Raw genomic sequence first — 15,844 nt, 5'->3', positions numbered from 1 at the left:
ACAGGGGCATCAAACAAAGGTGAAGGAACTTAGCTAGAAGATGACTATTTTCAATGAGTTGAAAATGTGGATTAGAAAATGATGCTCTTAAAACAGTCAATCAGCAATGAGAGGTCTTCAAGGAAGACAGCACAGGGACAGTCTAGATACATTCTTATGAGGAAAGGAACAACCTTCAAAGCTAGAGTTCCCCAGATGAAGCTCCAAATATTAGATGCATTGTTAGAATCTTCCAAAATTTCCTTGATTCTGGAACAGTGCCAGCAGATTGGAAAAATAGCTTGTGTAATAACTTTATTCAACAAAGAAAGCAGGCAGAAAGCAGGAAACTATCGACTAGTTCAAGATTCTCTTAAGATTAAAGTGCAGGTTCAGTCGGCAGCAAAGACACATGCAATGTTAGCATTCATGTCAAGTTGGCTATAATACAAGAGACCCCATTTGGAGTACTGTGAGCAGTTTTGGGCTCCGTATCCAAGGAAGGATGTGCTGGCCTCGGAAAGGGTCCAGAGGAAGTTCACAAGAATCATCCCTTGTGAATGAAGAGCTTGTCATATGAATGGTTGAGGACTCTGGGTCTCGGGAGTTTAGAAGGATGAGAGGGGATCTTATTGAAACTTGCAGGACACGGAGGCCCAGATAGAGTTGACGTGGAAAGGATGCTTTTACTCGTGGGAAAAACTAGAACCCAAGGACACAACCTCACTGAAGGGACAACCCTCTAAAACAGAGTTGAGGAATTTCTTCAGCCAGCGGGTGGTGAATCTATGGAACTCATTGCCGTAGAAGCCTGCAGAAGCCACCAGAGAGATAGATAGGTTCTTGAATAATTCGGGGGTCAGGGGTTATGGAGAGAAGGCAGGACAATGGGGATGAGACACATCACCCATAATTGAATGGCAGAGCAGACCTGATGGGCCGAATGGCCTAATTCTGCTCTGATGTCTTGTGGACTAGTTAGCATAACATTTTCATAGTGAAACTTCTAGAATCTATTAAAACAGTTATAGCTTTTTGGAAAAATCACAAAGTGACCAGGCAGAACCAACAGGCATTATAAGAGGGAAATTATGCTGAACTAATTATAGAATCCAGAGTACAGAAGGAGGCCATTTGGCCCATTGAGACTGCACTGACCCTCTGAAAGAGCACCCTACCTCTGCCCATGTAACACCACCTGAACATTAAAAGGCAATTTAGCATAGCCAATCCACCTAACCTGCATATCTTTGGACTGTGGGAGGAAACCAGAGCACCCAGAGGAAAGCCTCACAGACACGGGATGACATGCAAATTCAATCACCCAGGGCAGTAATCGAACCCGGGTGCCTGGTACTGTAAGGCAGCAGTGCTAACCACAAGATGGATAAAGGGGGAACCGGTAGATGTGGTATACTTGGATTTCCAAAAGACAATTTGATAATGTACCACATCAAAGGTTACTACACAAGAGAAGAGCACATGGGGTAGAGAGTAACATATTAGCATGGATAAAATATTTCTTAACTAACAGGAAGCAAAGACTCAGGATAAATGGGTACATTTCAGATTGGTTAACTCAGACTAGTGGACAGCCATAGTGATCGGTGTTGGGTCCTCAACCTTTGACTATCATTACTAATAACCTGGAGGGATCATAGAATCCCGACAATGCAGAAGGAGGCCATTCGGTCTGCACGGACCCTCTGAAAGAATATTCCACCCGATCCCAATATCTCTTAACCTACATACACATTTTTTGACCACGCAAGGGGCAATTTAGCATAGCCAATCCATCTAACCTACACATCTTTGGACTGTGGGAAGAAACTGGAGCACCCGGAGGAAATGAAAGCAGACACAGAGAATGTGAAAACTCCACAGATAGGCTGGAATTGAACCCGGTCCCGGGTGCTGTGGGGCAGCTGTGCTAACCAGTGCCACCCATGAAGGGATTGAATGTATTGTAGATAAAATTTCTTATGACATCAAGAGAGGTAGGAAAGCAAGTTGTCAAGACTGGGTAGAATGTCTGCAAAGGGACATTGACAGGCTAAGTGAGTGGGCAAAAAATAGATGGACTATAATAGGAAAATGTACTGCTCTCCACTTTGGCAGGAAGAATAGAAATGCAGCAACTATTCAAATGGGGAAAGATTGCAGAAGGATCCTGGTACATGAATCACAAAGGTTTTATACAGAAACAGTGATCTGGAAGCGAAGTGGAATGTCGGCATTTCATATAATGGAATTATAAAAGTAGGGGGCTTTACTGCAGTTGTACAGGATATTGGTGAGACCACATCTGGAGGACTGTATTGTTTTGGTCTCCTTATTTGAAAGAAGATTGGAATTTAGAAGAATGGGAGGTGATCTTACTGAAAACATATAAGTTCTTGAGGGAACTTGATAGGGTGGATACCTGGAGGAGGGTGGATACCTGGAGAAGGTTTCCTCTTAGGGGGAAGAGACAAAAACTGGGGTACACAATTTAAGAATAAGAGATCTCCATTTTAAGACAGATGAGGACTTATGTTCCTATAACTAAAGAAACTGAGATTAAAATAAAACAAAAAGGGGTAATGCTAAATGACCATGATACAAAGGAAGAGAGTCAATCGGAATACAGAGCAGAGAGAAATTCTCTCACAGGGGCAGGGAATGGCTGAGGCACCTAATGACTACTCACTACTGTCAATATTATAATGAAGGAAGGTCGAGAAATTAGGAAAAAATAGAGATATACTTAAACTAGTATTTAATAATTATTATTATTAGTTGACAGTGTTCAAAGTTGAAATGATGGGCTTTAGAGGGGTTTCACAGGTCGGCGCAACATCGAGGGCCGAATGGCCTGTACTGCGCTGTTATGTTCTGTGTTCTATGTCATCTGGTCCAGGGGTAATGCATTCCATGTTTCTCAGGGAAGGGGGGAAAACAGCAAAGGCTTTGGTCACAATCTTTCAACTCCCCTTGGGTACAAGAGTGGTGTTATGGGACTGGAGTATTCCAATTGTTCCATCCCTGTTCAATAAAAAAGAGCAACCATCTAACTATAAGGCATTAGCAGTAGCTTTGTGGCAATATTAGATTATTAGTAATCCAGAGACCACTCAGACTAAACTTCCAGAGACACAAGTTAAAATTTCATGATGGCACCTGGGAGAAATTTAAATTCATAAATCTGGAATAAAATATTTCTCATTAATGATAATGAAACTACTGAATTGTTGTAAAAACCCACCTGGTTCACTAAGGGGAGGAGGTCTGGCATCAATAACATGATTCCAGACCCACAACAATGGCATTGCAAGCCATTCCACAGAAAGCACTGTGGGTATACCTACATGATATGGACTGCAGCAATTCAAAATCATAACCCTCACATCCTTCAAACAAAAACAAAGCCAACCAGTCGAATGTCAGTGCTTGGGAAACTTGTTGGAGACCATAATCTGGGATACAATTGTCAGTCGGAAGAAAATGGGTTAATAAATGACAGCCAACATGCATTTGTACTGGATTTCAGTAAGGCGTTTGATGAGGTTCCCCACAGTAGGCTATTGCAGAAAATACGGAAGTATGGGATTGAAGGTGATTTAGCGGTTTGGATCAGAAATTGGCTAGCTGAAAGAAGACAAAGGGTGGTGGTTGATGGCAAATGTTCATCCTGGAGTTCAGTTACTAGTGGTGTACCGCAAGTATCTGTTTTGGGGCCACTGCTGTTTGCCATTTTTATAAATGATCTGGAAGAGGGTGTAGAAGGATTGGTTAGTAAATTTGCAGATGACACGAAGGTCGGTGGAGTTGTGGATACTGCTGAAGGATGTTATAGGATACAGAGGGACATAGATAAGCTGCAGAGCTGGGCTGAGAGGTGGCAGATGGAGTTTAATACGGAAAAGTGTGAGGCGGTTCACTTTGGAAGGAGTAACAGGAATGCAGAGTACTGGGCTAATGGCAAGATTCTTGGTAGTGTAGATGAACAGAGAGATATCGGCATCCAGGTACATAAATCCCTGAAAGTTGCCACCCAGGTTAATAGGGCTGTTAAGAAGGCATATGGTGTGCTAGCCTTTATAAGCAGGGGGATTGAGTTTCGGAACCACAAGGTCATGCTGCAGCTGTACATAACTCTGGTGCGGCCGCACCTGGAGTACTGCGTGCAGTTCTGGTCACCACATTATATGAAGGATGTGGAAGCTTTGGAAAGGGTTCAGAGGAGATTTACTAGGATGTTGCCTGGTATGGAGGGAAGGTCTTACGAGGAAAGGCTCAGGGACTTGAGGTTGTTTTCGTTAGAGAGAAGGCTGAGAGGTGACTTAATAGAGACATATAAGATAGTCAGAGGGTTAGATAGGGTGGACAGTGAGAGTCTTTTTCCTCGGATGGTGATGACCAACACGAGGGGACATAGCTTTAAATTGAGGGGTGGTAGATATAGGACAGATGTCAGAGGCAATTTCTTTACTCAGAGAGCAGTAGGGGTGTGGAACGCCCTGCCTGCAACAGTAGTAGACTCGCCAAATTTAAGGGCATTTAAGTGGTCACTGGATAGACATATGGATGAAAATGGAATAGTGTAGGTCAGATAGGCTTCAGATGTTTTCACGGGTCGGCGCAACATCGAGGGCCGAAGGGCCCGTACTGCGCTGTAATGTTCTATAAAGGCAAATTATGTCTTTCTGATAAACCTGATTGAATTCATTAATGAAATAATGAAGAGGTTTAATGAAAGTAATGCAATTGATACATGGGTCTTCAAAAGGCATTTATTGCCCTTAATACAGGACAGACCAGAAAATGTTGTGATCATAGGTCCATCTCCTAATTTAAATATCAAAATGTAAATTTTAAAACATGGGAGTTCTTAAGTGAATGAATTGACAAATGCGTCGCAATAAACTTTTGTCCTGTTTGGTGCTGAAGAATTAAGTTCTAACACAGAAGATGCATCAAAGAAGGTTGCTGTTCACCTTCTAAGTACACAGGCTGATATTTTGCTAGGCAAGGATATTAAGATTAAAGGAATCAATGCAAGTGGTAAGATACAGATTTAAGATATGATACAGTTTGAATAGTGGAACAGGCTTGTATCCCAGAGCCTGCTGTTGTAACTTTTTTGCAAAATGCTTTCAGTTACATTGAGTGTTGGGTTTGCAGATGAAATAACAAGACACACTAATTTCTTCACTACTTGTGGAATTATCGCAAAATCGCTTAATCCAGATTTCCAATTTAGCCATTTGTGTCTATAATCTAAACCATAATATGAAGATATCATTGCATAATTCAGTAGTCTCACATGTAACAAATCTGCTACAGAAACCAGTCAATAAAATAAGTTTTAATCCATCTGAGTTTTAAAAAAATTCCCAAAACATAAATTTCAAAAATCCAGGAATTCAGGCAAATTTATACATTTTCCAAATTTAAAAACAATTAAGGGTATTTAGAAAAATTAAATTATGTTCGAGTGGGTAAAAAGAGAAACTTAATGTTCTGATTCAGGACCCTGACAGTGAAGATATGAAAATCACAGTACCTTCATTAAGATTGTAATTGAGAATAATTCCCAGTGTAATTAATTGTAAACTTGTCCAGAAATTAAGATAATGGATCGTTGGCTTCACTCAACAACATTGCAAATAATTTCAAAGTTTTAGTGACATCAATATGTTTCAGCATGTCATAACCCATTCTGAGCAATTCAAGAATGCAAAAAACTCTGCTTCTTGACCATATGATATGGCACATAAACACACAGGACTGACTATGCAAAAATATACTGTAGATAGTTCAGGGCTAGTCACGTTTCCTGATAAAGCAATCGTCCCATCTCTCCATAAGCAAAACTGGGTAATTATAAATTCAACAGTAGTCTGATGAGCCTCACACTTTGATATATCTGGTTAGAACTTATCCTGCAATATTTCTCGTAGACTTTCAATGTGTTGTCATCTATCAAGATGCTTTTTAATACGCCAATGGAAATAGTCCAATTATACTTTTCCATTAATATTTACACACAGATAGTCACGGCATACAATTTGTACACCACAATGCAGCCTAACTCTCTAACTCAGTGAAAGCCACTGCAACACTTGTCTTCCATCATAGCACTATTTGTCCATGCAGATGGCACCCTTAAATACATTTTAAATCAGGTTACTGGATAGGGACAAACCCTAATAGGAAATTCAAAATCAACGCCTCTCAAAAAGGAAAATATATTGGCAATGTCCTTTTACCAGACAAGTTCATCAGTAATTTGTTCTATCACCTGGGCTTTATACAACAGGCCCAAAACATTCTTGCACAAATATTTTTGCCATTCTTTCATGAGTGCATGACATAAACCATGAAATTATACCAGTATTTAGGAATAGCTGTGTGCAAAACGCATACAACACAAATCTGAATGAAGCCATAAAAAGTTGAATTTTCCTTTATAATTTTTTTTTGTAGTGTCACTGGATAATTCTCCGCAAAGACCAAAACACCTGCCATACAGAGCACATTTAAGACACTGGTTAAAAAATATATATTTAGTGACAATTTAGTTTGGCTGATTTTATCCTTTCAGGTAATTTCCAATCTCCGTTTCTTCATAAACTTTCCCAGTTGTGCAGGACTGGATTCCACTAGGAAGAAAAATAAAAGGTTGTAGTTCAGGTCCATCTTTACTGAATTAGTGCTTACTCTAGCTGACAATTAATTATTGCAATCATTCATTTAGATTCAGAGTTCCATTTTAGGACAAGACTAAATTGCAGTCTTCAAACAGCATGGAGAATAAACTTCTGTTACTTGTCAAAACAGTATGTTAAATTTTAAAGTATCACTTAAATTGCAACATTTAAAAAAATTCAGTCTCTTCAGTAATCTTCGACTTTTCTATATTGAAAAAAATATATAAAATAATTCGGGCCATGGGCATGCTGACTACTCAATGTTACCTTGCAAACAGGATGGAAAGCAAATCTTAAATGGGAGACCAAAATAGTTAAAATGGGTGTCAATTTATTTAGAAAAAGACATCTATACCCTTAGTAGTAATAATCCAGAAAGCTTAGTGTACTGTCTGTATTTCCAAAATGCTGAACAAACAGTATTTGCATTAATGAATGACTTCAAGGAAATTTCAGGTTGCAACACCATTTGGCAAGGCCTAATACTTTGAACTGCACATTCAGTCACAATCTCAATAAAAAACAATGCTCCAACATTTTGCCTCCCTTGATGATTTCTGCATATTGAACTACCGATGTATTTTATTGCAAGTTCCTTTGATTAAGTAAGGTGTTCAATTTTAAGGTTAGTAGAATTATGGATAGCAGTTACAAGTGACTGTGCCGTGCCACAGAAATTAACCCATTCTTACTTGCTGTTTGTTGGTGAACATCATGTATTTGTTGTACTGGTGGTTGTTTTGGGTAATGTATCCTCTGTGGAGTCCTGCTCCTTGTCATCATATGGTGCTGGCCTATGGGAGGTGTCAATGGAGCTTGTTCCTGGTAAGGGGCATTTGAATTGCGGTCAACACCACCACCATCCAGATGAATATCCCAGAGTTCAGGATCATCTGCTGTTTCAGAACAGAAAGGTTATACCAAAGTCTGACTTTGCCCCTGGAATTAACTTCCACCACCCCCTGGATGCATGGGTAAGTATAAATCCTTACTATTATTCTTGGGAACAGAAAGGATACATCTTATGTGATGATAAAATCTGCATCTCAATTTTAATTTCTCACCATCTCCATCCCTAAGCCCCATTTCTCATTCCCTCCACCATCAATGAACAGTGGCCGACATATGCACCATCTACAAGATGCATTGCTGGAACTCACCAAGGTTCTTCGGCAGAATCTTCCAAACCCCCAACCACTACCATCTAGAAGGACAAGGGCAGCAGATACCTGGGAACCTCACCACCTGGAGGTTCCCCTCCAAGTTACTCACCATCCTGACTTGCAAATATATTGCCGTTCCTTCACTGTCGCTGAGCCAAAATCCCAGAACTCCTTCCCTAACAGCACTGTGGGTGTACCTACACCTCCGGGACTACAGCGTTCAAGGTGGCAACTTATCACCACCTTCTGAAAGGTAACTAGGGATGGGCAATAAATGCTGGCCGAACCAGCGACACCCACATCCAGTAAATGAATAACAATATCAGTAACTAATTCCTACCTCAACTCAGACTGGCACCATTTAAACTAAATTTTGAATTAAATTTGTGGCGAAATGGAAAATTAAAATGAGTTTAATAGTATAATACTTTTCATCATAGGGTGTGTGTCACCTGAAGATTTGGTAGCATAATTAAAAAATGTATCTTAAACGGAGTGTGAATTTCAGATCTCATTGTCATAAAAATCTATCCCAATTGCTGAACACAAATTAACTTTTCCTCGCTAGCCTTTTAGTTCTTAGGAGCTCTAGGCTTGAGATGAACAGGTTTATCTTGGTTAATTTCCATCCTTAGACCTAATTTAGATTTAGTATTGCTCACTGGGGGGGAGAGAGATAATTAACTTATAGTACAAGATCTTATGTAAAAAAAAAAGATATTACAGTTGAATTTCACATCATATTTGACATTTATATATTTCAGTCCTAAATTAAGAATCTTAAAACCAATTCCATAGGTAAGAGAGGAGAGCTGGCTGTGGTTGATTGGATAAATAGAGGAGAAGGTATGGTAGCAAATAACGCTACCTCGTGACGCCATGGCCTGGTGCCAGGAACAGTTGTATTTGTGCACCAACAAAAATCTTGGCCAACAAAAATCTATATCTTAGTTTAAAAAAAAATATATTTTTATTGAAGTATTTGTAAAATGTAATAACTAAAACAGAAAAAGAACAATAAGCATTAAACATTAATATAGTGCAAAAATATATATTTCCCCAAACGGCTCTGTCTTCACAGACCACCGAAAATAACAAAAAACAAACAAACACAACATTAACACCACCCACCACCCCTGACATTTTAAATTAAATTTCCACAAGAAAGTTGACGAACGACTGCCACCTCCGGGAGAACCCTAACATTGATCCTCTTAAGGCAAATTTTATTTTCTCGAGGCTGAGAAACCCAGCCATGTCACTAAACCAGGTCTCTATACTTGGGGGCTTAGAGTCCCTCCACATTAGCAGGATTAGTCTCCGGGCTACCAGGGAGGCAAAGGCCAGGAGGTCAGCCTCTTTCACTCCCTGAACTCCCGGGTCTTCTGACACCCCAAAGATCGCCACCTCTGAACTCGGCACCACCCGTGTTCCTAGCACCTTGGACATTGCCCTCGCAAATCCCTGCCAGAACCCTTCAAGCTTCGGGCATGCCCAAAACATGTGGACATGGTTTGCTGGGCTCCCCGTACACCTCGCACATCTGTCTTCTACCCCAAAAAACGTGCTCATCCTCGCCGCCGTCATGTGTGCCCGGTGTACCACCTTAAACAGTATTAGACTGAGCCTGGCACATGATGAGGAGGAATGGACCCTACTTAGGGCTTCAGCCTATAGTCCTGGCTCCAACTCCCCTCCTAACTCCTCCTCCCACCTGCCTTTAAGCTCCTCCACCGGGGTTTCCTCTGCCTCCGACACCTCCTGATAGATATCCGACACCTTCCCCTCCCCCACCCAGGTACCGGACACTACTCTATCTTGTATCCCCCGTGGCGGCAGCAGCGGGAAGGCCACCACCTGCTTCCTCAGCAAGGTTCGCACTTGTAGATACCTAAAGTCGTTCCCTGGCGGCAATTTAAATTTGTCCTCCAGCACCTGCAGGCTGGGAAAGCTCCCATCTACAAACAGGTCACCCATCCGTCTAATACCCACCCTCTGCCAGCTCTGGAACCCGCCATCCATCCTACCTGGCAGGAACCTGTGGTTATTACATATCGGGGTCCAGACCGAAGCTCCCTCCACCTTCTTGTGTCTCTTCCACTGCCCCCAGATCATCAGTGTCACCACCACCACTGGACTTGTGGAGTAACGGGCCAGCGAGAACAGCAGAGGTGCCGTTACCAGCGCTCCCAAACTAGTGCCTTTGCATGATGCCGCCTCCAACTGCTCCCATTGCCGACCCCTCCCCAATACCCACTGATCATGGCAATGTTGGCTGCCCAATAGTAGTTACAAAAGTTCGGCAGCACCCTCCCCTCCCCCGACTGCATTCCAGCAGCACTCTTTACTCGTGGGCTCTTGTTCGCCCACACAAATCCCAAGATGATCTTATTAACCCGCTTGAAAAAGGCCTTAGAGGTGAAGATGGGAAGGCACTGAAATACAAATAATAACCTGGGGAGGACCGTCAGTTTCACAGTCTGTACTCTGTACCCTCCCCACCAGTGACAGCGGGAGCACGTCCCATCTTTTAAAGTCCCCTTCCATTTTTTCCACCAGCTGCCTCAGATTAAACTTATGCAACAAATCCCACTTCCGGGGCACCTGTATACCCAGGTAACGAAAGCTCTTCTCTACCCTCCTCAGCGGTAGCTCCCTCAATCTCTTCTGTCCTTTAGCCTGGATCACAAACAGCTCGCTCTTCCCCACTTTCAATTTATACATCGAAAAACTGACAAATTCCCTTAAGATCCGCATGACCTCCCCCATCCCCTCCAGTGGGTCCGAGATATACAGATCACCTGCGTAGAGCGAGACCCGATGCTCCATTCCCCTCCCGACCACCCCTTGCCAGTTCCTTGAAGCTCTCAGCGCTATGACCAGCGGCTCAATGGCTAGAGCAAATAATAACGGGGAAAGGGGACACCCTGGCCTTGTCCCCCGGTGCAATTTAAAATGCTCCGACCTAAGCCGGTTCGTGCACACGCTTGCCACAGGTGCCTGGTACAGCAATCGCATCCACCGGATAAAGCCCTCTTTTCTCTATGAGACCGGATCGCTATTAGTTCCCCTCTAATAACTGCCTTCAGGGCTTCCCAGACCGTCGCTGCCGATACCTCTCCCATGGCGTTTGTTTCCAGGTAGTCCTGGATATTCTTATTTACCACCCGCAAACCACCTCGTCCGCCAACAACCTCACATCCAGTCTCCACAGCGAATGCTGCCCTCTCTCCTCCCCAAGCCGTAAATCTACCCAGTGCGGGGCATGGTCCGAAACTGTAATCGCCGAGTATTCCGTCCCCGTCACCTTTGGGATCAACGCCCTGCCCAGAACAAAAAAAATCAACATGGGAATAAACTTTGTGGACGTGGGAAAATAAGGAAAATTTCTTTACCCTCGGCCGTGTAAACCTCCAGGGGTCTGCGCCCCCCCCCATCTGCTCCATAAAGCCCTTCAGCTCCCTTGCCACCGCCAGCCTCTTCCCTGTCCTGGATTTTGAGCGATCCAATTCAGGTTCAATGACAGAGTTGTGTGACTCAAGGTCCGGGATTTTGCCTAACACACGCCTCATCAAATCCACATCGTCCCAGTTCGAGGCATAGACTTTCACGAGCACCACTCGGACCCCCTCCAGCTTCCCACTTACCATGATATACCTACCCCCTTTAATCAGCCACTATTCTCCCATCCTTAAATGCCACTCGCTTGCTGATCAAAATTGCTACCCCCTGGTCTTTGAGTCGAGCCCCGAGTGGAACACCTGACCCACCCAACCCTTCCTTAATCTCATCTGGTCTGTGACCTTCAGATGTGTCTCCCTGGAGCACTGCACGTCTGCCTTTAGTCCCTTTAAATGTGCAATACGCATGCTCTCTTCACCAGCCCATTCAGACATCTCACGTTCCAAGTAAGCAACCTGGACAGGGGGATACCCCCCCATCCACCGCCGACTAGCCATCACCCTTTTTTGTCCAGCCGAGCTTCCCCCCCCTCCGCTTCCCTGGGCACCCCCTTAAGCAGCAGCCGCCCCCGACCCTCCTTTTATTCCCTGAAGAAAATTTCTCCCTTGCCCGCAGAGCAGCACCCCCCCACCCCCAACACCAGAAACCTAATCTCCCAAATCAAACACCAACTCAACACTAAGTCACCTCCCACCACGCTTCCGAGAGTCAGCTGATCAATGCTGACCCCGATAGCCCCCTCCCCTGGCACCGGTCAGACTATCGCCCCATTATTCAGACCCCTCTCCCCACATAGAAAAAACCTATTTACAAGATCACAATCCCCAATAAGTAAACATCAGCTCTCCAAAAGCCATTAGCATAACCATAAAGCGGAACAGACACACTCACTTAAAACAAAACCCAGTCCCCCAGAAGGGTAGTGCTAACTTCAGGGCCCCCCTCCCCATCCCGTATCAAGCACCTTCCAAACAAAGTGCCCTCTAACCATCCCCCCAACCCGCGCTCTCGCCCCCGACTAACCACGATCTTGTTTAAAACAGAACACAATTACAAACCGCTGTCTCCTCCCATCTTCGAAGCATTAAGTGTCTCTGAACTAGAGTCCAACTTCTATTTAATAAATGTCCGGACATCATCTGGCGACTCAAAATAATAGTGTCGGTCTTCGTGTGTCACCCACAGTCTCGCTGGATATAACACCCCAAACCTCAACCCCTTCTTAGAGAGGGTCGGCTTTTCTCGGTTTAACCCCGCACGTCTCTTGGCCAGCTCCACACCAAGGTCCTGATAGATGCGCACCTCACTATTCTCCCACTTGCTGCTCTCTTCCTCTTGGCTCATCGCAGAACGCGCTCCTTGTCTGAAAATCGGAGCACCGTGGCACTTGGCGGGTTGTTTGTCTTGGGTTTCCTTGCAAGGGCTCTGTGCGCTCCATCCAGCTCCAGAGGTCGAGAGAAAGCCCCCGCTTCCATCAACGACTCCAGCATACTCGCCACATACGCTCCCGCATCTGATCCCTCAATATCTTCAGGAAGGCCAACGATTCTCAAATTCTGCCTCCTGGTTCTGTTTTCCAGCTCCTCCTGCATCTTCCTGCGGCAGTCCTCTAGCACCTCCACCTTGTGCTCCAGCAGTTATCTCGTCCTCTTGGTTGGAGAGTTTTAATTCGATCTCTTGGACCGCTTTCACCTGGGCTGCCTGAGTCGCGACCATTTGGTCGATCGATGCTTTCATCGGTCAAGCGTATCTCTTTTTAGCTCGGCAAAGCTCTCCGATGACTAATGGCTGAGTAAATTGGGCCTATACTTACTTGGGTTAAGAAGAAGAGAGGTGATCTCATTGAAACCGACAAGAATCTGAAGGTGGACACAGTGGTCATATATCATTTTTCTAGGGAATCAAGGATGATGCGACCAGGTGAGAAGAGGTGAACTGGTTCTCCTCTACTCAAGCTCCTCGGTTGCTCACAACAAAAGTTTAAGTTTGTTTACACAATTAACCATTTAAGCTGTGAACAATAAGAAGCCAATGAAACAAAGTTTTCTTGAGTCAAAGAGCAAATTTATTAACCACTAAACCAGAGGAAAATTATAGAAACACACTGCAGTCATTCGGCCTCACTCACACAATTATCAGAAATAAGGGAGAGTTCAATCCAATTAAACAAAAGGTAAAATAATATATGGTTAAGGACTTTGATTGTCCTCGAGGTATAGATTTTAAAACGCTGCAGCTAGTTTGGGCTAGCTGGTTTCTTGGATGCGGTCAGATGCAGAAGATGTTGCAATTATTATTTTTTAAATTTAGAGTACCCAATTATTTTTTTTTCCAATTATGGAATTCCAATTTAGGGTGACCAATTCACCTACGTTGCAAATCTTTTTGGTTTGTCGGGTGAGAGCCATGCAGACACGAGGAGAATGTGCAAACTCCACACGGACAGTGACCTGGGGCCAGGATCGAACCCGGGTCCTCGGCGCTGTGAGGCAGCAGTGCTAACCACTGTGGCACCGTGCTCGCTCAATGTCACAATTATTACAAGGTCTTGATTCGCTGTTGGTTTAGGGAGAGTTAGCTTCTCAAACTGGGCAACACACATTCCAAAATAGAGAGAACAGCCTGCAGCTAGTTTTCTTTGCTGGAGACTTTCTTGACACCACCTGTGTCACTTACAATCTCTCCCTACTGGCTGGGCAGCCTTGCCCATCTCATCTATTGTCTATTTCCATGGATATTTGAGTGTGGCTGTTTGTGGCAAGCCATTGTGTCTGTATCGACCGCTTTGCATTTTTAATGTCTCTTCCTTAGGCAGTTACGGCTTTGCTAAGTGTCTCACTCTTCACAGTCCCCTGAAGCTCATCTTTTGTTTCTCAACTTCACCTTGGAATTTTTAATCAGTTTGCTTTGTTTCAGTTCAAACTTAAAATTTCCAGTCAGGAATAATTTTCAAAAATAAAGGAGCATAGCCTCCATAACAAAGAACAAGATGACAGGCTCAAAATAACAGGTCGATCATTAAGGGTTGAGATAAGTAGAAATTTCTTAACTCAGAGGGCAGTGTACGCTCCATCATTGAATATATTTAAGGGTGACATGGACATATTTTTGATCTCAAGAGAAATCAGGAGGTGTGGGGAAGGAGTTGAAGCAGAATAAGTGATCGCGTCTTGATTATATTGAATAAGCAGGTCTACCCTTTATTACACAAAAACAGAAAATGCTGGACAATCTCAGCATCTGTGGAGAGAGAACAGAGCTAACGTTTCGGGTCTGGATGACTCGTTGTCTTTCTCTCTCCACAGATGCTGTCAGACTTGCTGAGATTGTCCAACATTTTCTGTTTTTTTTTCAGATTGCAGCATCCGCAGTAATTTGCTTATCAATTCTACTATTTATTACTTTTCTAACTGAACCACTAGTGGGGATATCAAATGTGGGAAGTTTCCAGCTGGCTTCTGACAAAAAGTTAACCTTTCATTTTGCAGAGAAACCATTATAATTAAAACGTGTGAATAGAAATACCATTTCAATCATCTTTCTGAATAACAGGAAAGCAAAACCGTAGTGATAAAAATGCATTGGATAAAACCTACCAGCTAGGAATTTGTCTTCAGCAAAGTAAGATTCACAGCTGACTGGTGTGCTGTGATTCACTTGTGGGAGTGATTTAGACTTCTCTATTGTCTCTGGGGGGGGGGGGGGGGGAGAGAGAGAAACAATTACATTAAATCAGTATGCACAAATAAATAAAAACATTAAAAGACAGTTATTTTGAGAAAAGTATCATGTGAAAGAGACACAAACAGAATAAATCACAATGTGCTAAAGTAATTCACTGTGGTTAGCACTGCTGCCGCATAGCGCCAGGGACCCGGGTTTGATTCTGAACTCGGGTGACTGTGTGGAGTTTGTATTCTCCCTGTGTCTGCGTGGGTTTTCTCCGGGTGCTCCGGTTTCCTCACACAGTCCAAAGTTGCGCAGGTTTTCCCCTGAGTGTTCAAATGTTAGGTGGGGTTATAGGCTTACACGGATCGGATGGGGATTGGGCCTGGGTAGGGGGCGCTTTGGGAGGGTTGATGTAGACTGGATGGGCTGAGTGTCCTCCTTCTACACTGTCAGGGTTCTATGTTCAGTATGGATAAAAGAATGGTTGCGGTAACATGGAGCAGAAAGTAGGGATAAATGGGTCTTTTCTGGTTGGCAGGCTGTAACATGTGGAGTGTCCCAGAGTGCAGGGAGTTTAACTATTCACAATCTACATCAATGATTGAGTGTGAAGAGACCAAATCTATGGTCGCTAAATTTGCCAATGACACCAAGATAGGGGGAAAAGCAAGTTGTGAAGAGGAGGTAGAGTCTCTGCAAAAGGATACAGGCAGGTTAAGTGAACTTATAAATAACTGGCAGATAAGAGTATAACATGGGAAAATATGAAATTTTCCACTTTGGCAGGAATAAATGGAGCGAGATTGCAAAGCTTAGTGTTCATAGGGATCTAGGTGTCCTGGTAGTCGAATCAGGAAATCTGTATGTAGGTACATCATC

General features: G+C 43.5%; 1 protein-coding gene across 5 annotated transcripts in view; it reads right to left on the bottom strand.

Annotated features, from left to right (window-relative positions):
- Nucleotides 1-6,409: 6,409 nt before the first annotated feature.
- Nucleotides 6,410-15,844, bottom strand: part of rad52 (RAD52 homolog, DNA repair protein) — a 48,282-nt gene continuing 38,847 nt past the window's right edge. For 3 of the 5 annotated variants that reach the window (XM_038780207.1, XM_038780211.1, XM_038780209.1), the window contains 3 exons: nt 14,893-14,985; nt 7,364-7,567; nt 6,410-6,623 (listed from right to left, as the gene is read on the bottom strand). In XM_038780207.1, the coding sequence (XP_038636135.1) occupies nt 6,562-6,623; nt 7,364-7,567; nt 14,893-14,985 (359 nt within the window). In that variant the 3' untranslated portion in view covers nt 6,410-6,561. The remainder of the gene's footprint in view (nt 6,624-7,363; nt 7,568-14,892; nt 14,986-15,844) is intronic. The other 2 variants (XM_038780208.1, XM_038780212.1) reach the window with 2 other exon arrangements.

The sequence above is a fragment of the Scyliorhinus canicula genome, chromosome 20 (assembly GCF_902713615.1).
Source record: "Scyliorhinus canicula chromosome 20, sScyCan1.1, whole genome shotgun sequence".
NCBI lineage: Eukaryota > Metazoa > Chordata > Chondrichthyes > Carcharhiniformes > Scyliorhinidae > Scyliorhinus > Scyliorhinus canicula.
This window is presented reverse-complemented; position numbering and strand designations above follow the sequence as displayed.